Raw genomic sequence first — 25,373 nt, 5'->3', positions numbered from 1 at the left:
AACAGTAATCATGCCTAAGAATGGTTTGTGACATTTAACTCAAATTAAAACAAAAAAAAGGTTAATCGCAGTTAATTCATGTTCCAACAAGAGTTGGGTGTATTTTTTCACAAAGCACCAGCATCAGCTTCGATAGAATTTCTCCCTTAGTGAATTTTTTTTGTACTTACTGAGTTGTGTACTCTGTGTGTAGTTTGGGGTATTTTAGCCTATCAAATAGGAATGTGGTATTTTACTTACTACAGCCCACATTCTGCCTTCTAGTCCGACATTACTGTCAGTTAATTTAAAAAGCAATCATCTAGTTTGAATCTTGCTTGATAGTAGAAATTCATCAAAAAGAAGCTTTACTCAGCTTTTTTTTAAGTATAATGCCAAATTTAAATGCACCAGTTGAGAGCCTCTCTCTTACAACACTCTGAAAAGTCTCGAACAGAAACCCAGGCTGTCGGATACAAGGATATTGTTGGACCCCAAAGCTACAGCTAGAGGCTCTGTGAGGCTGAATTAAGATAAAAAACACTTTGGGCAAAGAGGTAACGTCAACGGGTTCACAATGACAGGCAAGTATTCACGGGCTAATATCTGTTCCCTGCAGACAGTGACTGTCTGCAACAAAATTGAGTTGGTTGGATAAAGTTTAAAGTTAGGACATTGCATTAGATTAAAAAGTCAAAGGATCAACACAATAGTTACGATTTATGCTCTTGGGCTCATGGATACCTGCACTAAATTTAATGGAATCTATCTCACTACATTAACCTCCTATCTATCTTGTACTTGATCGTGACACCAAAGTATCTGATACAATTACTTCATCATCTCGCCACCGTGAATGCTTTTGCCGAATTTCAGAGCAGTCCATAAGTCGGTGGTCTTTTACGTCTGGAACTGACTGACAACACACTTCATCAGGTGCATTACTAATTAAAGGTAAAAAAGAAAGAAAGAAAGAAAGAAAGAAAGAAAATGTTGGATCAGATGTCTGAAAATCTATTTTTATTTCAGAGGGAAACCAAGAAAATCAGTAAAAAAAAAAATATAAAGAGTGCACAACTGGTTTATAAAAAATGTCACAAATCACCTGTATGGTTCTTCAAAAATGATCTGGTCCTTTGTGAAGTTGGCATTCTCGACAGCTCTTTTCTATACAAATTAAGCTCTACTAGAAATTACTTTAAACCTAAAAATACACCCATCAGATTGGCCTATTTTAGAAATAGATACATAGAGCATCAAACCTCAAGTGTACTATACAAATTCTAATAATTATTACTATGTCTTTACTTGGATGAGGACCAATTAAATATAATTTTCTATCAAAATGTGTAATATATTTAAAATGTAATTAAAACTTTACCCATTTTTGAGGCTTTCTAGGGCTTCCTCCACCCCTTTCTGGTTGTATTTCACCATGTACGTATGCATGTCGGGGTAGTTGCTGCGGATGTTTCTCTCTGTGCTTCCATTTGGGACGGTCCCGAAGCGGAAAGGAGGATAATGCTCATGTGGTCTCTGGAACTGCAGGGAGACGGAGGAAGAGAGAAAAGGGAAAGGGGAGAAGACGCATGAGATAAGTGAGACATAGTGAAATAAGAGACTTTCAGTGAGGAGAAAAGCATAAAGAGAGAAGGAGTAAGCAGTGACAAGAGACTGACGGTAGTCAGGGAAGAATATGGAAGTGGGAGAGAACAAAAAAAATGCTGATGAGGAGAAGAGCAAAAGGGGAAAAATATATTTTAAAATGTAGACAGGGAAAACTGAGGAGAGTAAAGAAAAATGAAGATATGAAAAAGGAGTATGGGCTCAAATTGTGGTCATAAATATTTTGTACTTGTAAATCAGTTTTGTATGTGTAAAAAGAATTTGTGTGTGTAAAAAAGATTTGTATGTGGACTTAGCCAAAAAAAAAATACGTGTGAAACTCTGCAAGTTGCAAGTACGAATTTTGACCCTATTTTTCTTCCTTTCATCTGATTGGTCAATGTCATGTCAATCACATATTTAACTATCCAATCAGAGAACAGATGGGTTTGGCTATTGGAGGGGTGCTTTATGGAGCTTCAGGTCCTTGAAGGGAATAAATGCCCTAAAGGAGTGTCAGAGAACAAAAAACAAAGGAAAGACCAAAGAATGTGGAAAAGAGGAGGCAAAAGACGAAAGAGCAGAAGAAACAGGTGAAATAAAATGATAAAGAAGATGAAGGATGTGCAGAGGAAAGAATAAAAAGGAAGGAAAGGAGAAAGAAAAAAGAAAAAGAATTCAGAAAAAGGAGAAAAGGAAACATAAAGGGAAATTAGGAAGAATCTTAGGCAAGAAATTGTGAATCAATAAATGGAGAGGAAATTAAAAATAAACTAAAGAGCAGACATAAGTGTGAAGTAACAATGGTAGAAAGGAGCCAAAAGGATGAGGGACTACTTAGAATAATTTATTTCAATTTCATGAGCTGGACCACACCCCAAACACTTAAATTTCTACAAATGCCTGCTGGCACCACGTACTCTCTGCTGCCATTTTCCCTGGCTCAACGTCTCTCAAAGGTATGATGGCGATTTGCTAGGCCCAGAAGCCACCACCGATCCTTGGTAAAGCCTTTTCCAAACTACAGCCTCTCCCCAAGCTCCCTGCTTCATCTTCAATTAGCGCCTATCATTCATATTTCAGGTTGAGGTTCTTGCTAATGAAATCCATCTTAAAGTCATTCCATCTTTTTCCAAAACTGATCTTATCGGCGACTAAACGTAACGCTGGATAAATGGAATGGAAGCCACTCACTCACCTCAGTGTTATTAAAATCTGATATCAACATGCATGAGTTCGAATCATTTCACTGCACAGAGATGATCCTAGTGTGGTTCAATCTGTGGCTGATCAAAGTTCGCGTTTGATTAGATGATGCAGAGAGCAGAATGAAGCCGAAATATGTCTGTTAACGCTCAATTAGACTGTAAATAGCAAGGAGCTATTCATCTTGCTTACAGCGTTGACCTTTTGCGCTGAGCACGAATGAATGGGCCAATCAAAATGTGAGCGTACGAGTAGATGCGTCTATGTGTGTTCATATAATCACGCTTTAGCTGCATTGCAATGGCTTTCGATGAGAGGCTTTTTGTTATAATGAGCTATTTGGAAAAAAAAAAGGCCACATCACAGCCAGAAGATTAGAAATTACAGGATAGGTTCACATTGTGCAAGTCTATCTTAATTTGACACCCATACATACAACTGAAGAATTATTGGTTGCTGTAATTGCTGCTCCCGTCCATGCTGGCCATCAAGAGATTCCCTCTAAAAGCAATTTCATTGTAATTGATGGGGCGGCGATGTCCTGAGCTCCTCTTGTGTACAAAATTGCAGAGTGTGTTTAAGTTAATAAAATAATAATATGTAGCATCAACAGCCTTTTAGTGACTAATTGCAGCTTTGGAAAACAGTTTCTGTGGAAGCAAAGGGCAGAATTTCACACAACAATTCCTGAACTTGAAAGCTTACTGCAATTTTATACAGATCAAGGACTACAGAGTTTGTTCCCATTAGTTTGAAATTACTTTAATAGAAAAAAGGGCAGTTATGCATGTCTCATATTGTATGTGGGCATTAAAATACACTTATTTTAGTACATAATGACTGTACAAAAAGTCCTCTTACTGAGGAAACTCTTTAGGTTAAATTTTAGGAAATAAATTTCTATCATTAGGATTAAGCCAGTAATCTCGTTCAGCAGTGCGTCCTATAACCTTTTTTTAAAAAAAAAAAGTACAAATGCCTCATGGTAAACTTAAAACCTCATGATTGCGATTATAATCACATCACAATTATAATCATCCTTTTACCTTATGTATTATCTGTTCTTATTTACATACAGCATCAGAAGATTCCCATTTCATCTGAGCTGGAGATATTTTTCCAAACCTGAATATGAAACACCTACACTACAGTGATGTGTATAATAAATCCACAGCTCACAAATAATCCCCCCCAAAAAGTATTTCATCCTGTTTGAGAAATTTCAGAACTTCACGGGTGGTAAGGTGGTGCGGTGATTAGCATTGTTGCCTCACAGCATGCAAGTTCTGGGTCCTCCTTAAATATTCTGTGTGTAGTTTGTGCTCCCTGTGCCTGTGGATTTTCTCTGGGGATGCCAGTATCCTCCCAAGGCCCAAATACATGCTTGTTAGGTTAACTGGTGATCCGAAACTGACTGTAGTTGTAGATGTGTGATAGATAAAGCACTGCATGAATGGCTTTAGTGACTTGTTGTGTAAAGCGCTTGAACAGTAAGACCACAAACCTGCTATGTAAGTGTTGCTACACTTATTATTATTAGCCAGCTTTTTAAGAAAATTTAAAACTTTATTTTTCAATAAAAAAAAAATTCTTGTCATCTTTTTCATCACTGTGAAGTCACCACAGTACTGCAAACTAACCTGTTTATCATGCACTAAATAACACAACATTTAAAATTATTACAGCTTAGTTTGTTTTGCAGGATGTTTCACAATATGAAAATACATACTTTATCCAAATGCATCATATACAATTCAAATATGTGATGATAATTATGGCATTACACATAAGCTTTAAATCTGCAATTTAGTGCTAGCTAGATTCTGGAGTACTGCAAAAGACACCTGCGCTTCTTCCGGCCCACTTAAGCTCCAGAGTTAAACCAAAAGTAACGAGTCCATTTTTAAAATGTAAGAAGTAGAAAGTACACATATTTGTTTAAAAATTTAGGGAATAACAGTAAAAAGTTATCTGAAAAATAAATACTCAAAGTGCAGATACCTGAAATTCTATTTAATTTTATTTAATATTTGCACTTTATTACTTCCCACCTGTGGCTATTAGCAGAGATGGACAGTAACTGTAATCTGATTACTTGTTTCAAGTAAAGTAAGGGATTATGATTGCAAAACAGTAATTAGATTACTGTTACTTTCTCGTTAACATGTTGCGTTACTGCGTTACGAAACCGTAATTTTGTGAAATTCACAGAGAAACCCCCGGACCTACCCACTGACAAACCTCCACCAGCCCCACTCCTGCTAAACAGGTGAAAATAGATTTAAGAGCGCCAGTACTTGGTGCTGCTGAATTTTCTATTTTATTTATTTTTTGCTGTGTTTTACTTGCATCTATTTCAGAGTTAGTGTATTTTATATGTTGCAATATCAGAAAATGGGTTTAAATGTTAAACAAATTTCTTCACGTCAGAGCGATTTGCATATAATTTAATTGATTAAAACTAATAAAACAAGTTTTAAAAAGGGACTTTTTCATTTGATTACATTTGATTACAATTGATTACATTTATGTCTGTTGCTTTATTATGTATTCGGGTTGTGTATCATGTTTTTAAAAAGTAACTAAGTAATAAGTAACTAATTACTTTTGAAAATAAGTAATCAGTAAAGTAATGGCATTACTTTCTTGGAGAAGTAATCAGTAATTAGTAACTAATTACTATTTTCAAGTAACTTAAACCCTATTTAGTCCAATTGGCTCATGATAGAGAATAAATAATAAAGAATGATCATATAGTTATGCATGTTAAACTAAATATTGAGATATATTTGGGTTTAAATAAAGCTCTTCTTTTGGATAGATTCATATGTTGTCCATAGTTAGTGCCACAGAGCAGATTTCTTTCTATTAATTTTCTTTGGAAATTCTAGGATATTATGATGTTATTTTCAGAACAAGACATATTTCAAAGACTCCTAATTGTGTGTCCTTTAAACCTGCAACATGTAAACCTAGCGAGGGTACGATCTAAACCTAACCAATCTTTTGTTGTGCTGAATTAAAGGAAGGTGCGGCTCTATGCTGTGCAGGCTAATTAATATCAGTTCTGGAGCATAATGCATTTGCATAAAGTTAATGTAGTCAGTTAATACAGCCATAGATCACTGAAGTGGCTCTGCTGATCCCTGCCTGGGAGATGTTTATGCTATGTATGAAGACAGGCTTTCTTGTAAAGCTCCTCTGAGGACCTGCTTCCAGGTTGAGTGTATGTGTGTGTGTCTTAGTATGTGCATGCACATTTAAGTAAAGTATGTGGGCGTTCTTTTCTTCTGTTGACCCTTTTTTGTTGCTGTTTAGTTTTTTTTTTTAATCATTTGACATTTTCCGATCTTGTTTTAACAGTGTGAGCGAGACGAGCGATGGAGACGGCACAGAGAGAATATTGATGGACAGACCAAAACACTGACAGGACAAGTTGAGACTCAGACACCATCTGTATTGACAGAAGGGAGTAATTGATTAGTCATTCATGCCACTGGGCTCCCCAGTGATAGGAAAAGGACAGAGACATTCACATCAGAGTCTTTTTACTTGACTTCATCTTAAAGGCTTTCTGTGAGTCTTTTGTCTCTCCTCCATTCACGGCTTATTAGTCAATGCGGAGTGACAGCGAGCAGATGATGTGGTATAAGTTGGATTTGAACAAAAAGACATGATTTTCTCCATATCTCACAGCTCCACAAAAGCTCTCTGTGTTTGGGAGCAACTGTTCCACCTCATTGTTCCTCCAAGTGAAACTTTGTTCAGTGTCTTACCTTTTTGTCAGAGAGCCCAGACACGGTGTCGATATATTGCTCTTGGATCATGAAAGCAGCCAGGTTGGCGGTGTAAGAAGCCAGGAAGATGACGGCAAAGAAGGCCCACACCAGGACCATGATCTTACTCGTGGTGCCTTTAGGGTTTTCAATCGGGACAGAGTTGTTGAAGACGATGCCCCACAGCAGCCACACTGACTTCCCAATAGTGAATGTTGGACCACCGGGAGCTGATGAAATAGAAACAGGAGACAGTATCATCTAACCATGCATGTTTTATCTTTTAGAGTAAACTAGTAGGACCTTGAGCTCATCTTCCTTTATTGGATTAGTGGAAATAAACAGCGAAGTGGGAAAACTGTGGAACTGTCCCTGGATCAGTTGCTGCAAATAAATGCCACTATCTTCAGTTAACTGTCTGGATTGCACTGTGGTAGACACTTCATATTTGTTTGCACTTTGAAAAATGATATTTGCCAATTATGTGATGTGATGTAAAAGTAAAGGCTTTGCTTTGGCTTAAATACCCACGTTTCAAGGGTCAGAGAAGAAATTATCATCTGACGTCAGAGTTTTCTTGACCAGTACCTCTACCCAGATCTCCTCTTACTGCAGACTTTGTCCTTCCATGTTCTTTCCTTCTTTGCTCCTGACAAACTAAACTAACACTCCCTGCAGTTGCTTCCAGGCTTTTTTCAGTTACAAAACCCACTGCGGCTGTCATTTCCTCAGCAGAACAGTCTAGTTTTCACTGGGGATTGGGGCTTTCTTCAGCCAAAATATAATATAAAAAAGAAATCTCTAAGCAAAGCTAAATTATCTGCATGGTAAAATACCACCAGAGTTAAGGGGAAATTAAGTTTTGTTTGTTTTCTTTTTACGTGGATGAATGGATTCTTTAAGTGCAGTATTTGATGACAGTGTTCAGCCCTTTTCTTTATCTGGGTTCTTTCTTCACACAAAATATGTCTACTGTTCACTGTGTAAGTATTCATCAGCCATCTCATGCCCTTCTACAAACTTCAAGATGACAGAACAATTTCACAGCATCAGCCGGTTTCCATCGCTCTCTGCCACCATTGCTCATGTGCAGCAACGGAGGGTGCCACCGCCATCAATCACACTTCGATTAGTGAAGCGACGAATGCTAATTAAAACAGGAAAATGACCTTTCGGACCTGGAGACGAGGCACGCTCTGTCAGCGCTGAATTCTGGGATTGATTAGCCCTCCCAAACCCAACCCAAAATTTTGTTAAGGAATTTGAGGTTGCAGGACATGCTAGCGGGAAGGGGCGGGATTTAGAGGCCTGTAGGCAGGCTTACTTTGAAATGCTTGGTGGATTCAAATTGAATAGCTCTGAGCTATTCTGTGGATAGTTTTAAAAGAAGAAAATACTAATTGACTCCATTTGACACATTACACTCTGAAAACAACAGATTTTGCCTCTGTTTTAACGATGATCAAGTAATTATGAGTCCTGTATTATCCATCATAAATTCTTCCAATAAGAAGATGTAAGACTCACCTTTGGCGCTCACCAGACTGCGATTGTAGCCAGCTGGGCTGAAGTATTCAAACACAAACACCGTCACAGCCACCACAGTCAGGCACATCACAAACATCATGACCCAGACTGCTGGGCTATAAGGCTCTGGAAGAGGAGGAGGAGGAGAAGTGAAGGAACAAACATGGGTTGGCGTGAGTCTCTTTTGTGGTTCTGTTTCAAAACCTCAGCCTGAGATAGGCGGGATCAACGTGTGTGATAACAGGATACCAGGAGGGAGAATGAAGCTGAATTTTGTTGTTTGGTAAAGAGATTTAGGTGTGTGTGTGTCATGCATTAGGGGATTTAGTTGTAGGCTACAGTCATTGGTGGGATAAAAGCTTAATGAAAAGTTTCCTAAAGTGTCTACGGAGACAGAACTCGTTTAAGTAGGCCACCCTGCAAGAAAGTGGTTTGAAAGACGGCAACATCGCACTCCAAAGATAACAAATGATACAACCAGCTTGAACAAAGGAAATTGTAAATGTGAATGTGCTTCTCACCAAGAAAAGCAGAAGGAGATACTGTTCCGTTGCTGCGCGCAACCATGACGCTGATGCCCGTCTCGACAAATGGCACGGAGAAGTCGATGATTTCAGAACGCTCCTCGTTGATAGTGAGAGAGCCAATGGCCATGTCAGCCCGCCTGTACAGCACCTGAGAGAAGAGACATAAGCAGAAAGCAAACAAAACCAACACAGAAGCACAACAGTGAGCCAGCTGTAGTGGTCAACAATTTCCCCCTCTTTATCCTACATGTGCTCTGCTTAAAATAGAAATATTTACACATTTTACAAGCAATCCTTTAAAAACAGGGAAGCCACAAGCAGCAAGCAATAAATGAAAAACATTTCTTTCATCATTTCAGAATCCACAAGGAGAAAATGCTGCATCTCAAGAGCTCTCACATCCAAGCCGGTTTTTCTGTAAAGCATTTTTTACACACATACACACACACACACACACACACACGCAATTATACAGTTCCAAAGCACAACGCCTTCAGGCACAAAAACACAAGCAAAAGTCTCTCCTGAGGAACACCTGTTCAGGTGCTTCACTTTCAGATGCAGCTGTGTTGGACGTGGCTTGGTGTGTGTGGGGAAAATGATGTATTAGCACCGTATGCATATGCATGACATCACACCACTGACCTAAAAAAAAAGCCCATCCAAAAAACAAAACTCTTGACTATTCTTGACTCTCAACTATCATTACTTGAAACTGTATTTGTGCAAAAGTAGGAAATCACTGCCTACAAATGCTCAAGTACTGTTCTCAGGTACTTTTACCCCGACATTTTTTCATTTTAGCTGGACTAATGTTAAAATTTCCAATTTAAAATACATAAAATATAATAGCTTCAATATTAAAAAAGTGTACCTGGTGTAAAAACATTTAAAATGTTCCAGTCTTGTTTTAGTTTCATCACAAATTGTATTATCTGACAAGTATCTGAGAGGAAATTATTACTCTGATCCCGCTCTACTTGATGGGGCTTACTCTGAAGTACTGTTTAGTGAAAATTTATACTTTGACACTTTTTAGTTCTATTTTTTTATATTAACAGTGAATAAAAATTGTATTCAGTATAAAAAGACTGACTTGTGGTGAAAAACCCACAAAGAATCGTCAACCTCTCTGTACTTTCATTCACTTACACAGAGTATTATAGTGTCTCAGTTCAGTCGTCGGGTTTTATAGCCTGCGGGTTTAACCTTTTACTTTATTCTCATTACTCTCATCAGCCTTGTTTCCAGCTTTAGCACACAGCGCTGGTTTTAAGTGAAAAAGCTTTTATAATAACCACTATACGCTAAGTGCACCAGGGAGCAGCTTTTTAGCAGCTAAAGAAGAGGAGGATGGTAGAAATCAATGTAGATCTACAAGAAGAGTGAGTATTGTAATTAGATGTAACTTATAATTGTCAGTTACAGCTTTCTGCACTTCCTGCAAGTAACCCTAAAATCAGCCTCATACATATTTAAATGGTTAAAATGAATGTTACTTTGTGTGTGCCATGCTTCTAAATACAGGAGTCTCTCTTTTTAAAGTTGGACTATTTCTGAATTCAAGAGAACTGCTTTGGTTGAAAGGAGCAGACAACTAAAGAATAATTGTTGCTGTGTGCTGTATTTGATATTCAGTGCTGTTTTTGGCTGATGTCTAATATGCTACTCATAAATAACTTACATTTATGTTACTAGGGCAGGCTGTAGCCTAAAACCTCCATGTATTGTGGTTAGATCTGTGGCTGAACATCTTCATACACCTTTTTTATAATAATTGTCTGTTCAACGCCAGCAGGCAGCTCAAGAAAGCTGTAATGTCTGCTGGATTCAGGGACTTCTTGTTGTTTCAGTAGACATATGTCTCACCTCTCCAATCATCCCGTTCCAAACGCCGCGGACCATCTTGCCATGTTTCCCATTGGTAACTAGGTAAAGGTCATAGGAGAACTTGATGGTGCGGGACAGCTTCTTCAGGATGTCTATGCAGAAGCCCTTACAGCACAGCTTTGTGTAGGACTCTGAGTGGCCAATAATGCTGCAAGAAGGGTGAGAAAAAGCAGAGTCACACACACACGGTTAGTACAACTTTGCTTAACCATCCTGTGATCAAAGATCCTCGCTGGCAGCTGGGACAGTTGCTATCTTTAGCATCAACACCAATGCTGTTGTTTTACTTTGCTTCAGAGAGCGAGTGCTAAATAGTCGCAGGCTCTCATGCTGACAGACACCATCGTCTACAGCAGCAAAGTGAAGGGCAGGCAACGGCTGCTTCATTAGCTAGAATCAATGTCGGTTAACAGCACGTCTTTCAGTGAGATGGAGGCGATGCCTAAAAATGACAAACAAGCACAAATACACTCGCACACTGTGTGACAGAGGCCACAGTGAATGGTTGACTGACTGTGATGGCCTCTAATCAAAGCCCATTAAGGTGTGTAGCATGTGTGGGGTGCACTCCCTTCCTCTCTGTGGCCTTGCTACTTAATGGGGTGTTGAAGAAGAGAACAGAGGGAAAGGAAATTGTGGGGAAAAAAAAAATAGAATAAAAAATAATGGAAACCTCAAAAAGTGACACCAAACAGGGAAAGTTAAAATCAGACAAAGTGAAAATGGAGTTGACACACTTCCTGAGAAAAGAAAAACTCTCTTTTCCCCCCTCCGCTCTTTCATCTATTCAGCTGCCGAAGAAGTGGGTCTAAAATCTACGAGGGCTGAGTCACTCGGTGTGTGTGTCTGTCTGCGTGCGTCTTTGTGCGTAACTGACTGATAACCTCGGCATGTCAATGAGTCAGCATACGAGCTGAAGAACGATAAAGAGACGACGTGAGTGAATAAATGAGCAAGTGATTGAATGAAAAAAGTCAAGTGAGTAATTAACATTAAGGTGATTATTTTCCAAATCTTAAGAGTTCATTTTAGAAACATTTTAAGTGCATTTGGAGGGCTTGGTTCTTTCACGGGAGTCTAGCTCTGATAAACGCCGTGTTAATTAATTGCTTCAGGAGCTGGCCACCTGTCGTCATTATACACACTCCACTAACAACTCACACACAAACACACACAAAAGCACGCGTAAACTGGGCCGTCTCTCTCCGTTTCATACACGAACACATGCACGCATACAGTACAATGTCCCCTGGGGATGCGCAGCAGCAGTTGTGTTGTGCTGTGCTGTGCGGTCTCCACAAATGCCCAGAAACTAGTGCAGCGTGGAGGGGAGCATGTTAGACCAGAGAGAGTGAGAGAAAGGGAAACTGTCAGCTGAACAGCAGACAGGAAACATACGGACCAACAGCCAGACGATGCAGCGATGGGGCAGCGGATTCAGTTTTGAGGGAAATGAGGGCAAGTGCAAAGGAGGACAGATGGAGGAGGAGGAGGAGGAAGAAGGAGAAGAGATTGTGAAATTACCATCACTGTGATCCAGTTGAAATGATGAGGAAAACACTACAAAGTTAATGCCCAACAGTATTGCACCGCACTGATCGTCCTCGTTGCTGCACAGTGCAAACCATTAAAGTTTGTATTTCCATCAGATAATATAAATCTTATATTATTAATCTCATCACTGTTTATCATTTATTTTCTTTTAATTGATTACCTGAAGCAGAATACATTTTATCAAACCAACAGTCAAACTCCAGAGGCACGCTTTGTAACCATAAGTATACGGATACTAAAGCTTTGTGATTCTTCAACATTTTATTACTATTTTAAACCTTTGGATAGAAAGCTGGACCTAATCTAAAATCAATAATAAAATATTTGTCTTATATTACTTTACTGGTTTATATAAGGATATTCAAGCAGAGCTAAAGCTATTCAATGAACACTGTGCCTCACAAGGACTGCAAGTGAGGTAACATTGTTTCGCATTACTTATGAGTCTTGAAGGCGTCTGTACTTTTATGTGTGCTCTTTATGCAATCGTTAATAAACTTTGAAATGGAAAGTGGATTCATTTTCTCAGAAAGACAAATCAAAGACGTGCCAAATGACAGAACGGATGCATAAAGTAAGAGGGAGGTGGAACAGTCAGACATGGACATGTAATAGCCTTCACTCTTCTGGTTTTAAGCTTGCACTGATACTGGTTTACTATAATGTTCGGTCCGGTGAAATGCCAAGTAAACCCTATGATTCAGTAGTTTGTAGATTTTTACCAGCAATAATTTGAGGTAGTCTCATGTATGACTTCATCTGTCTCTTACACCTTGTAGAGGAATTCTGGTCCTCTTAATTACAATATTTCTGAATTTCATTGAGGTGTGTGTTGATGCACAGCTCTCACACCACAGCATTTCAATCAGGTTGAGGTCTGGACTTTGACTGGGCCATTGCAACACCTTGGTTCTTTATTTTTCAACCATCCTGTTGCAGATTTGCTGCTGTCTTTGGGATCACTGTCCTGATCCACTTTGGGCCAAGCTTTAGCTGTAGGCCAGCTGGCCTCATATTTGACTCAAGAATACTTTGGCATTCAGAGGACGTAATGGTCGACATAATGACTGTTAGGTGCCCAGAAAACAAGCCAAAATGATCATGCCTCCATCACTGGGCTTAACAGTTGGTATGAGGTGGTTGTGTTGTGTATATGATCAAATATCTCCACTTTGGTCTCATCTTTGCAAAGAACAGTGTTCCGAAATATTTAGATGCAGATTTGTAAACCTAACTCCTGCTACCGTGTTCTTTTCTGCAACCCTTCCAAAGAATTAATACTTTTTCAATCTTCTTCTGATATTACTGTCATAAAGTTACCTTCCAGTTTCCTAATACTGACCTTCCAAGTTACTATGGAAACAGTAAGGATGTACTTTCTCAGGACTTCAAAGAGTCTTGTGATCATCATGTGAAGACATTGTAGACAATAATCTTTGAAAATAGCGTTTTCAAAAAACAACTTTTTTTTACGTTTTGTAAAAATTGTGACCTATCAGAGTTCAAAGGTGTTTATAGTATACAATAAGAGAAAAACATCTTAAGATAACATAAGCAACTCTTGTCAATTTTGAATAATCAGTTGTCTAAATTATTTATCAATTATCTCAAATAATAAATTATCTAAATTCCTATCTGTTAATTTTCTGCCCCAGATCTTATCTAATTTAAGAACTGCTTCCCATTAGCAGCTGGTCGCTCAGTATTGGGTTACACCATACTATTTCAGACAGCTGAGATTTGAGACGCTGGATTTTAGTGTGGAATTCCTACTCTTAATCAGCCCGGAGAGGTAGGCTTAGCCTTTTGGCAAAAGAAGCTATCATCTGTCCAAAGAAAGGGTTTTTAATGAGCAAGACAAAAAGTTTTAATCACACTAAACATCTGCTCTGCAGGGAAGCCGCTCAGACCACACAACAAGATTAACTAATTTATAGAGCACCAGTCGCCTCTCTCCCTCTCTCTTTCCTGCTCCGTCTTTGTTGGTCACCGTCCAAATGGGACACGCCAGCCAGAGAGAAGTAGAGAAAGAGAACCAGAAAGAGGGTAGGCTGGGATAACATTGTCCCACTATGACAGATGTCCCCATGTTAGATAGATAAATCTTCTTTACTAGCAATCAATGTGCCATTGTGCCCAACAACAGCCGCTACATATCTCATTCTATAATTAATGTGCCAGCCATAGCCAGATCTGCAATCTGCATAAATGATACATGCACCACAGACACATATACACACATACGTGGAGTCATTGAAGTGAGCATGAACACAGCATTAATTAAAATAGTTTATCTGCTTACAATCAGATGATTGAAGACCGGTCAGTTTGTGCAGACTGCAAATATCACACCTAGAAATCTTCATGTTTAGCTGTGATATACAGATACAGATTCCTCTTTACTGCTGAGAGTTAGATGAGAAGATAGACACTGCTCTTGTGTCTATATATTATGCTACAACCTGCACCCAGTTAGCTTAGACTGGCATAAAGAAGTACGTAAATGCTGGACACGTAACATCATTAAAACCATAGCAAGTTCTGGTTTTAGTGGATATTTAAAGATTAAACAAACAACCGATCAACCAAAACCTTAAAACCACTGACAGGCGAAGTGGATGTTGGTACAACACAATTTTCTGCTGGGAAACTGTGGGTTCTTTCATGTACCATCCAGCTAAACATTGTGGCTGGCCAAGCACGGTGATAACACCTCCCAATGGCAGTGGCCTTCCTGAGCATGACAATGATGTCCGCCACACTGCAGAAACTGCTAAGGAACCGCTTGAGGAACATGACAAAGAGGCTGAGGGTTGACCTGTTCTCTAAACTCTCTAGATCCCAATCCGATTAAGCATCCATGGGATGCACCAGAATGAGCCCAATCCCTGCACACCCGACCGTATAACCTGCAGGACCCAAAAGCTCCACTGCCAAGATCCTGATGCCAAAAGCCACACAACACACCCAGAGCTCCCGTGTCCATGCCATATCTCTCTCTGTCTCTCTCTCTATCTATACAGTTTTGAAAATCATTTCAAAACTGGATAGCACTCTTGCACTCAACCATGTACCAAGCACATGTCTGATGGTCAGACTCTACCAAATGGAGCAGACCTTACAATCAATAAGGTTCCACACTTGAGCAAACACTGCAAGCAAACATACAACAATGAATAAATTGTAACATAATCAATAACAGGCAGTGAGATTCCAGTTAGCGATAACAAACTCCCAGAGTACAGGGCTAAGAACATCAAGGAAACTACAGTTACATCCTTTTGATACATTATCATACCAATGCATTGACGTAGCTTGTTTGCTGTCAGTTGGGATAGTGCATCATGATATCTGACTTAATATCCTGCCAGAACTAGTTATTAAAAGGTGCAGAATAAACAGCCATTTTTTTGCTGTCAGTGACCAACTGCAAGGAGTTGCAATGACAAACTGGTTAGCCAAAGGCAGGACATGCAACCCCTTAAATCTCTGGGTAACCACGTTTGATCACAGGTTGCCTGGTGGGAGGCAACCTTTTTAAAGCCAATGTATCAATCGTAACTTCATTGCACACAGTTGCAATACTTTGGCTGTACAGTGGTCTTTAGGTACTGTTTTCCAAATGTGACTGTAGCGTTAAAGATAAGTCCAAAGGCAACTCGGTGCCTATAGATAGTGAACAAGTGGGCTAAATATGTTTATACCTTTCTGAGCATGTTTTTAATGTGATTAACTTATCACCAATACAGCTTGCTTTATTATACAGCCTGTCCAGGCGTTTGTGCTCCAGTTTTTTATGGGTGAAATTCTAATATTTTATTAATCTTGTTGTTCAGCACTAAGTAGCATATATCTATCTGTCCGTTGCATCCCTACAGTTTATGTACCCACCACAGTCAAAATGCAATCAATGCAGTCGATGCTTGTGGCTCATAATAAAAACATCAACATCACTGACAGATTATGAGAAAAAAAAAATGCTGGATGAAGATACAGTTTAGTCATTAAAACATAACTTTAGGAAATAGAGGAATTAGCAGAACATGAAACAAAGACACAAACACATCCATGCCCCAAATGGCTAAATTATTGGGTTTGAATTATTGGATTGACCTGCCAATTCTTAGTCAACATGGAAAACTTCAGTCCTTTTTCTCTTTCTTTTTGGCACTTAGTAAAACAAACCAAAACATCTTACTTTAAGAGCTAACAAACTAAAAATAATCTGTTCCTGTTACACATGTTCCTTAGATGTAAATTTTATATTCAACGAAAAACTGGTAAGTAAGCAAGCAAAGGCCCTTAATAAAATTTACCAGCACTGTAGCATAAGTGCTCGTGTAAAATAGCTAATCCAAGACACATAGAAAGATTTTTATAAAAATAAATAGTGTTTGTAAATATATTTATAGTTTCAGTTCTCCCCTTGTCAACTTGATAAGTGAGATGACAAAGTGGTAAACACTGCTTACAAGACATATCTGTGAAAAAACAACAACAACTCGTGATATAGTTTCATTTCTATTGTGTGTGAACATGATGAAGATAGTGTGTATTCTTAATGAACACTAGTTCAGAGGTAATAGCTGTTTAATGGCTGTTTTCTGCCATGCTGTGATCTGTGTTTGACACTGAGGGTGTGATTTTAAAGTGCTTAGACACTCAGCACACACAATTACTCTGAGTTTAATGAAGTGTGGAGGTATGCAGTGTCTACTCAAACCTAAACTGGGGCAAAGGAAAAGGGAGTGAGGGAGGGTGTAGATGTCTGAGTGTGGGACTGCAAATTTGCTAGAAATAGTGCCAATATGATACCTTTGTTATTTACTAAGTATTAAAACAGTAAAAGCTCATTTAATGACTTTATAAAGGAGCATGTGATGATGGAAGTTCATAACTATGACCAATTCAAATCTAGAGTCATTGAACACTTAGGTACGGCTTTTCAATAGCTTGTTAACGCAAACATCTAATCAACCAATCACACAACATCAACTAGATGCATATAAGCATGTAGACAGCCTGCTGAAGTTCAAACTGAGTATCAGAATGGGGAAGAAAGGTGATCTAAGGGACTTTGAATGTGACATGGCTGTTGGGCTGGTCTGACTATTTCAGAAGCTGGTATTAAAATACTTTCTTAATGGCAGAGCAGAATGACCTGACTGCTTTGAGCTGAAAGGAAGGGAAGAATAACTCAAACAGCCCATGATTACAGATAATATATACAGATGAGCATCTCTGAACACACAACGTCTTTAAGAATGTTGGGCTACAGCAGCAGAAGACCACACTGTTTGCCACTCCTGACAGCTAACAGGAAACCAGAGATACAACTCACCAAAATTGGAAAAGTGAAGACTGGGAAAACATTGCCTGGTCTAACGAGTCTCAGTATTTGCTGCAAGTCTTAGATGTAGGGTCAGATTTTGTTATAAACACCATGAAAGTATGGGCCATCCCCTTATCTCAGTGGTTAAGGCTGCCGATGGTGCAATGGTCTGGGGGATATTTTCCTGGAACTCTTTGGGCCTTTTAGTACCAACTGTTGCTGACAATCTCTATTCTTTTATGACACCAGTTTACCAGCAAAATAATGCATCATTTATGCATCACCTCAAATCTCAAAGTGGTTTCTTGAACATGGAAATATTCTTTGTGTTCACAGATGGGAGATAAAATATATAAACATGTCATCAAAACATATGGCTGGTTGCGTTTTGCTTGTGTAGCCCAACATGCACATTGAGACACAGTGTCTCAGTCTGGGTCAAACTACTGGCAAGTTCTGCTATAACCAAAAAACATGAAACTAGACCATTTATTTTGTATTTTATGAATATATGCTGACATATGTTGTCCTCTTTTCATTGGCCAAGACCACTGCTTCAGAGGGTTTTTTTTGAATGCATACTGAAACAACGCCACCAACACCGTGTCACTGGAATTGCACAGTTTTCATCTATTTAGAGCCACAGCACTACATTTCATGAGACAATGCTGTGGTATAAACATCTGTGACCATGTATTTGCTTACATCTATGTATTTATTAAGCTGTGCGCGTGTTTGTGTTGCCATGTGTACCTATCTGTGTAATTGGACTGACGCCTGCAGGGCACAGTGTTGCGGACACAGGTACCCGTGCCTGGGTCTACATTCTCAACCATGACGAACGGATGCTCCTCCAGCGTAGCCACGGTCAGGTGACGATCATCAGACACATGCTCCAGGAAGTTGCCATACCGAGGCCAGATAGGGTAGCGAACTTGGAGGACGCCCCGGGCATACGTACCCACCTGAGCAAGAAGCGTGAGAGACAAAGATCTCATTGGTATCACATGTGAGTCCCGACCTTCGTGTCAACACCTTCCCTCTTCACCTACCCTGCCATTCCTAACTTCACAGGATGAATAATTTTTATAAAAATTTTATAATGAAAAAATGCATGCGCTGACCTGGAGGAAGAGGATAAGAAGATCAAAGGAGAGTATGGCTCATTAACACATGCTGAGGAGACTTAAAAGTGTTTGAGAAAGACTTTTACTGGGGAGGAAAAACCCCTCAGAAACTAAAACAAAGAGTAAACCAACTGTATCACATTAATAATACAGCCCAGCATGTGCTGCTTTCGCTGTGTGTTCATTTTGTTGACTGATTATTCAATTAATAATTTTCCCTTTTTTTTAGACTAATAAACATTTCGAAATGTCACTATTCATAATGGTAACTGTTCAAGTGATTACCGCTATTTATTTTGTGTGTTTAAAAGATTTTCTGCATTTGTAGAGCCGGTGTAAGTAAAGCTCACTGAACTTAAAATAAATGAACAAACTGAGATTCTGACAGATTCGTTAACGAGATTGCTACTGAAAGAAAGGAATAGACTGCGTATTTTAATGTCACGGAAGCCACTTTTGCACCAGAATTGCTGTACAATGTCACATCACGCAATGGATAGTCCCATAGATGTCGGCGCTAAGCTCAACGAAACTCTCCCCATGAGGAGCAAGACTGTTTGTCACATCAGCCAACCTAATGAGGCGTGCTGAGCTTGGCCAGCGCTGACTTACTGCATATGAAACTCACTCCCTTACAGATTTAATGAGACCTCTTTTTCATACCAACTCTTGATTCTTTCTTCACCTTAGTCATACTAATGTTTTTCCTTCGTCATACATGGGCGACTTAAGGATCTGTAGAAAGGTGCAGCACGTAAGGCTGTGATTTGTTTCTGTGCGCCGTCTGTGAACGACAGAACGGCAGAACTGCCAGTTTTGAACATCAGTCATTTGAATTTATGGGATCCTCGTGTGTCTGAGCATCTTAAGCATCTTAAGTGCTTTCACTGCCGTTCGGGCACTCACTGGACCAATCATCGAATACTGGGTTAAAATATGGTGTGATGATTGAATGTGCCACACTCCTATCTATCAATCCAGTCAGGTTTTGACAATAAGTAATGCATTTACCTTGCTTAAAAACAGAGTCTCTTTGTCAATGCCAAGACAGCACTAGGTAGTAGCAGAGTAGTTTTATGTTTGGAGTTATTTTTTTCTTTGAAAATACATCTTTAAAACACGTCAGTTTTCTCGCTCTCTTTTTGGCTATTTCTGCAGCTATTTTTCTCTTTTTTTACACATTTTATTGTCTGTGAAAAGTGACAAATAATGACCTCTTTCTGCTGACTTCTGTTAATTCAAAACCACTGCCAAGAACCAAAGAGTCATGATTCTAGGATTCACTGAGCGAGTGACAACAATAAGCTGCGAATAACAGATCCTTCAATTTTTTGTAACAGAGCCAGAGAAACTGTCATTACTCTCCCCTATCCTAAGCTTCTTGTTTAGTTTTTCAAATTCAGAAAAAAGGTGCTACTAAACAGCAAAATGTCTACTGTTAGAGCTTCCTGTTTTGCAGTTCCTTCAAAATAAAAGGGTACTTATTGAGCCTGAAAATGAACTGTCATTTTCCATTGTGTTTGCCATTTGTGTTTAGCATCTTGTGTTTTCCTTGTATTGTAGTTTATTATTCTCGCCTCCTCTGTGTCACTGGAATCTTGTTCACTGTAATTTTTCATGTGTCTTATTTTAATTAGATGTTCTTGTTATTTCCTCATTTATTTTCACAGTCAATCGGGAAATATTTCCTGATTTAGCTCTCTGTTAATTATCTTGATTATGTGCACCTGTACCCTGTTCCCCACCTGTTTCCACTTCTCTAATCACCCCTCTGTATATAAATAGTCCCATCTTACCTTTATTGTTTGTGTACCTTACCCAGGGTGTGCTTTGCTTTCCTGGCCAAATGATGATGAATGATTGCTTGTTGACTTTTGTTTTGTTTGCTTTGTGGAGTTTTGAATTTAGCCTAATAGAAGTTTCTTTTAGTTTGGCTCTGGATGCCTTGGGTCCTGTGTTTATTTCCAACTTTCTGCTACCATAAAACTGTTTGTTTGGTTTTTTTTGTTGGGACAATCTCACTTTTAGGTCAGTTAAGAGTCAATTTCAGAACAATGGTGAAGTGAAAAGGCTATACTGCACATAGCTTGTGTTTTTGCCAGTAAGTCATATTCAAGAGGCACTTCACCCCTACAAATTTACCATACAGTCGTCAGGTTTTCCCAGCATTAGCTGGCTTCGCAAAACCTAAAACCCAAGTTGGAGATAATGGATAGCAATTTCCTTTATCAAGCTTCAGGCTCTATGTGTGCTCATATAAAATGAGGGTGTCCGATACATCATTCGACTCTTCCTATGCACAAAATGGATCGATGGGGCACAGTCTGTTCCAGTCATACACATTATCAGTGGAAAAGGTGATGGTGCTGCTCTCTAAAGAATACAACACTATTGTTGCAAGTGAGATTAATGTTACAGGAAATCATTAATCAAAACTTCAGAGCAGTTAAATAAATATATATTAATGTGAGTTACTGCTCTGTGCTGCAGCAGTTTAGAGTTGCGAAACTAAACAGTATATATTTAAAGCACTGAATGTTGTTTGGTGTGTTCAGTTCTGACATTGTCCCATAAATGGGACAACAAAGAAAAATCAATTATTTTATTGATCGAATAGGTATTTTTAGTGATAAATAGCCTACAAAGCTAACTGATCAATTTCAGTTGCAGATGCAGCAGTGTGAAAAATATTAGTTTCGGACTAAACGTAAATCCTTTAATTCAAAGTCCTTTAAATTCCTGAGACACTGGGATACCAACAGTTTGCACTACTGTAACAGAGGGGTTAAGATCTACAGGTTGCATATAAAAAAAAAAAAAAAAAAAAAAAACCTACTCCTTCGGCAAGTATCATACCAACAGGATACTGTAAATGAAACAATATGCAAAATTGTGGCCTCCCAGCCAATTTTAAACTGAAACTCTGAGGATAATCAGCTCCAGATCAGATTATGTGTTCGCTGTAAGTTACCATGGTGATCTAGCCATGTTAAAACAAAGGAAAGAGGAAGAAAAGAGATCCTCCTCCACTTTATATTCGACTTACCTCACTTATACCCCTCTTGTCTACTCTTTGGGGTTGGGCAAGAAGTCTGTTTTTCCTTTAAACATTGCAGCTCTGTTGTTAATAAAAATAAAAGGCAGAGCTGTGTGACAATTCACATCTCCCATGTATATAATTTTATTGATTATCGCTGCTTTGTATTTACTGTGTTGAGTCTATAGGTGTAAAATTGATACAAGATAAGACCTGGGAGAGGATCCTGGCAGTGAAAGGGGACAAATGTCACCCAGCAGCACCCTTCAGATGATGATAAGGAATAACAGCATGTTAAACTGTCAGGCTGTCACAATGAAAAGAGAGAAGCTTGAAAAGAGCAAGTACTCCACGACATGTCGTTATAACGGATGAGATACCTGACACAAAGAGGAGAGGGAGAACAAGCGGCGAGAGATCGGGCTGTAATGAGATGGGATTGAAAAGGAGGGAGAGGATTCGCAAAATTTAGATGCTTGTATGGCATCTTGTCAGATGTCTTGTTATCTGTAACTTGTGAACGTCAATACCTGTGCTCGGGGACTAACATGGGGAGGGAGAATACGTGATTTTAGGATCTACAAGCACAGACGATCCTAACCCCACTTCAGCACAATGACATGTCCATGTTCATACACATATACACACATGCACACACCAGCCAGGAGGTGACATTGATAAAGTAGGTTGGTCTTTCCAGGGCAGAAATAAATGAGTTCAACTGTAGCTGTGAGATTACGTTTAGGTCTCTCTGTTCAGTCTGTTTTTCAATACACCCTCAGGCTTTGACTGCGTGTGTGCGCTTGTGTGCGTAAAAGGGATTGAAAACACTCCCTAGGCTGCAAGGCATGGTTATGAGGAAACGGGAAGGATCCATCCTCACCAGGAAACAAAGATGCACACTTCTATTGATCTGAAATAATGATGTCAAACTTCAAGTCTAATGCAGTTTTTCAGGTGTAAACTATCAGCATTTATCCAGATTAGATCTTTAAGTTGGATGCTTTCACACTAAGAGGCTGTGATTCTGAGCCTATGGAAGTAACGCTCATCATTTTTGCTAAGAAACTGTGCTCTTCTCATGTCATGACAAGCCTGAGCACACAGGTATGATACACATACCCACACCAACACTTATGATGTCTGTTTAAAAAGTGCAAACATTTTGAAGGAGAAACAAAATCCCAGATTTTATTTTAAATGCATTTTGTCTTGCCCTGCTCATGGTGTGTTTCTGTGCCAGTGTGTGTAATTCAGTTAAAGCTTCTCAGTACCTTGTCCCAGATTCTGTCCCGGTCCAAAGAAATGATAACCATAGAAGGGTTTGAGAGGAAGCCTTGGTTGTTGAACGACAGATCTCTTCTCTCCCAAGTCACATTCAGCATGTGTCTAATCCCAACAGAAACATAAACAGTATGCAATCAAGGAAGTTTGACTTCTGCTTTCTAGAAATCAAAATATGCATATTCATTCACACGGATGCATGCACATACAATGATCACCTGCTAATTAAATCTAAAGCTCCCCCCGGGAGCTTAATCTAATGTAGGAGACTGGAAGTAGCTCATTAGGCGATGATAGCGGCAGGTGATTGGTCTGACAGCCTAGTGTTCCCACTGAGTGATTTCACTGTCTCTTAATACATTAATCCATGACAGACTAGACTGTTTATAATGAATCCAAATTAATTAGCATTTCAGACCACATGCTAAAGAGGCGCTATACTCGGTCCGTGACGTATGCGCACAAATTTCAATGAGTAACAAAACTGTTAATTCCTCTAGAAGTTAAATAAGTTAAAAGTTATAAAGATTCCAGGCAATACTAATGGAAAAGTCATACAGACAGGCTTTACATCAATCATCAGCAGATTAAATTCTGCTTATTAAAATCTGCAATCACAAAAAAATAACTACTATGATACATATTGAAGCTTTTGGGAACATAAGGAAAACAAGTAACACCTGCATAGTGTTGCTTCACCTGAACAGAGTGTAGTTGTCTGAGTGTTTAGCCGGCTTGTTGCAGTCACCGTGTCCCTCGGGGATAAAACCATATTGCCGCTTGAAACTGTCTGCCCCTTTGGCTACGATGGCGACACCCTCCCTCACTCTCTGCCGCAAGCTTTTCCTCCACTGGTCGGTAATCACACCGATTACACCTATAGGAAAGCTGGCAGGTGGAGAGCTGTCAGGGTTGCCCACGGCCAGACTGGGGAGGATCCAGATGTAGCCTGGCCCCAACAGACCAACCTCAGCGGCATTTTTAAAAAGGTACTGCGCCTCTTCGTGTGAGCAGTACGCCAGCAGAACCTGGGAGTCCAACTGCAGATGGACAATAAATCAGAATATCCTGAGCACGCTGCACTACTAAGTCATCAGAAGCAGCTAACTTGGATAACATAGATGTTTACTAAGTTTACGTACAACAAAAGAAGCAGCTCTCATTAAAGAGGAAAGCTCACGGTGTCCACAAGATGCCTCGTCTCCCCAGCTGCTGCAATATTGAACACCTAGAGCTAACTTCCCTGTTTTAAGCAATATTAGGGTCTGCATATGGAGGCAGGAGGGATGCCTGTGGCAAATTTTCCAAGTCTGCCACCAGAACACAGCTTGTTTCCCATTTGGGAGGTTTGTGTTTTGCTTTGTTCTCGCAGGCTGATTACTTTCCTTTTCACTCATTTTGTACTTTTCACTTTTTACTCACTATTTGGTCAGTTCTGAGCACTGAAAACGACTCCAAAAACATATTGCTTCATGTTAAATTACACGTTAATGTTAAAAAGATTAGTGCTGCAACATTATGCTTCAGGGTACCCACCCTGAACCAGTGCCATTACTTCGAACAGAGACAAAATGTCATAGCCGTCTGGCAACAGACAAAGCTAATAACATTTTAGTCTATCTCTGTGTGAAAGCCTTACAACAGATTGGTGACCTGGCCACGGTGTACCCAATCTCTCATCCTATGACACCTGGGATAGGCTCAACACCCCCCCCCCCAAAAAAATCCAAGTAATCAAACTATATTTCTCTCTTCCTTATGGAGATCTAAATATTACATCTACATTTGTTAAATTTCCTAAAATTGCTACTTGCCTCCTGCCCCTGCGTTTCATGCATACTGCCCATTAAAACAGGAAAACAGTAGCTTGTGATTTAATCTCCCAGATAATAGAATCCCTTAACATTTCAAAGTGACTTGTCGTACCTGCTGAAGCATGCGTTTGAGCTTCATGTTACTTGCTCCAACGGACATTTCCAGAGACATTATATCCTGCACATTCCACAAGAAGTAGGAAGTATCTGTGTAGGACTGAACTATATCCACAAAGGTGTCGTAGCCCGGCATTAGGCTGGTGATCACAGCAAATTCGCCCCAGTCATACTCCTCCATCATCTGAAACAGACACATGCAGAATTATCAATATCTGCTGCAAGAAAAAATATTGTCACATCCTCTAAGGTGCAGTAAAAGTAAAGACGTAGAGTAAATGGTAAACCCTAACTTAGACAAATATATTATGTTTTAAAGAGTAGATTAATATATCTACTGTCTGCTATTATGGGTCATTAATGTCTGAATTTTGCATCTTAAAAAATCATGTTCAGTTCTTCCAAATGATCTCTCCTCATCCTCAGCTACCAATCACAAGGGGAAAAAGGTACAGTTACAGTTAGTGAGTGGGCCCTGGAGCTGTTGCTAGGTGAAACAGGTCACAAAGAGGGTGCTGCTTTAGTCGCTAGCAGATTGCAGCAGTCAGCTGTAATTTGCATAAAGGTGCTGACATGTCTTAAAACACTTTTGAAAGGC

At 39.4% G+C, this 25,373-nt stretch overlaps 1 protein-coding gene across 2 annotated transcripts in view; it reads right to left on the bottom strand.

Annotated features, from left to right (window-relative positions):
- The window catches only part of LOC120738124 (glutamate receptor ionotropic, NMDA 2C-like), a 62,584-nt gene that overhangs the window by 9,359 nt on the left and 27,852 nt on the right, over positions 1 to 25,373 (bottom strand). For both annotated transcript variants that reach the window (XM_040039195.1, XM_040039196.1), the window contains 9 exons: positions 24,771 to 24,959; positions 23,544 to 23,884; positions 22,835 to 22,949; positions 18,150 to 18,361; positions 10,490 to 10,658; positions 8,615 to 8,768; positions 8,094 to 8,219; positions 6,567 to 6,796; positions 1,361 to 1,521 (listed from right to left, as the gene is read on the bottom strand). In XM_040039195.1, the coding sequence (XP_039895129.1) occupies positions 1,361 to 1,521; positions 6,567 to 6,796; positions 8,094 to 8,219; positions 8,615 to 8,768; positions 10,490 to 10,658; positions 18,150 to 18,361; positions 22,835 to 22,949; positions 23,544 to 23,884; positions 24,771 to 24,959 (1,697 nt within the window). The remainder of the gene's footprint in view (positions 1 to 1,360; positions 1,522 to 6,566; positions 6,797 to 8,093; positions 8,220 to 8,614; positions 8,769 to 10,489; positions 10,659 to 18,149; positions 18,362 to 22,834; positions 22,950 to 23,543; positions 23,885 to 24,770; positions 24,960 to 25,373) is intronic.

The sequence above is a fragment of the Simochromis diagramma genome, unplaced genomic scaffold (genome assembly GCF_900408965.1).
Source record: "Simochromis diagramma unplaced genomic scaffold, fSimDia1.1 OVJJ01000402.1, whole genome shotgun sequence".
In the NCBI taxonomy this organism is placed as follows: domain Eukaryota; kingdom Metazoa; phylum Chordata; class Actinopteri; order Cichliformes; family Cichlidae; genus Simochromis; species Simochromis diagramma.
This window is presented reverse-complemented; position numbering and strand designations above follow the sequence as displayed.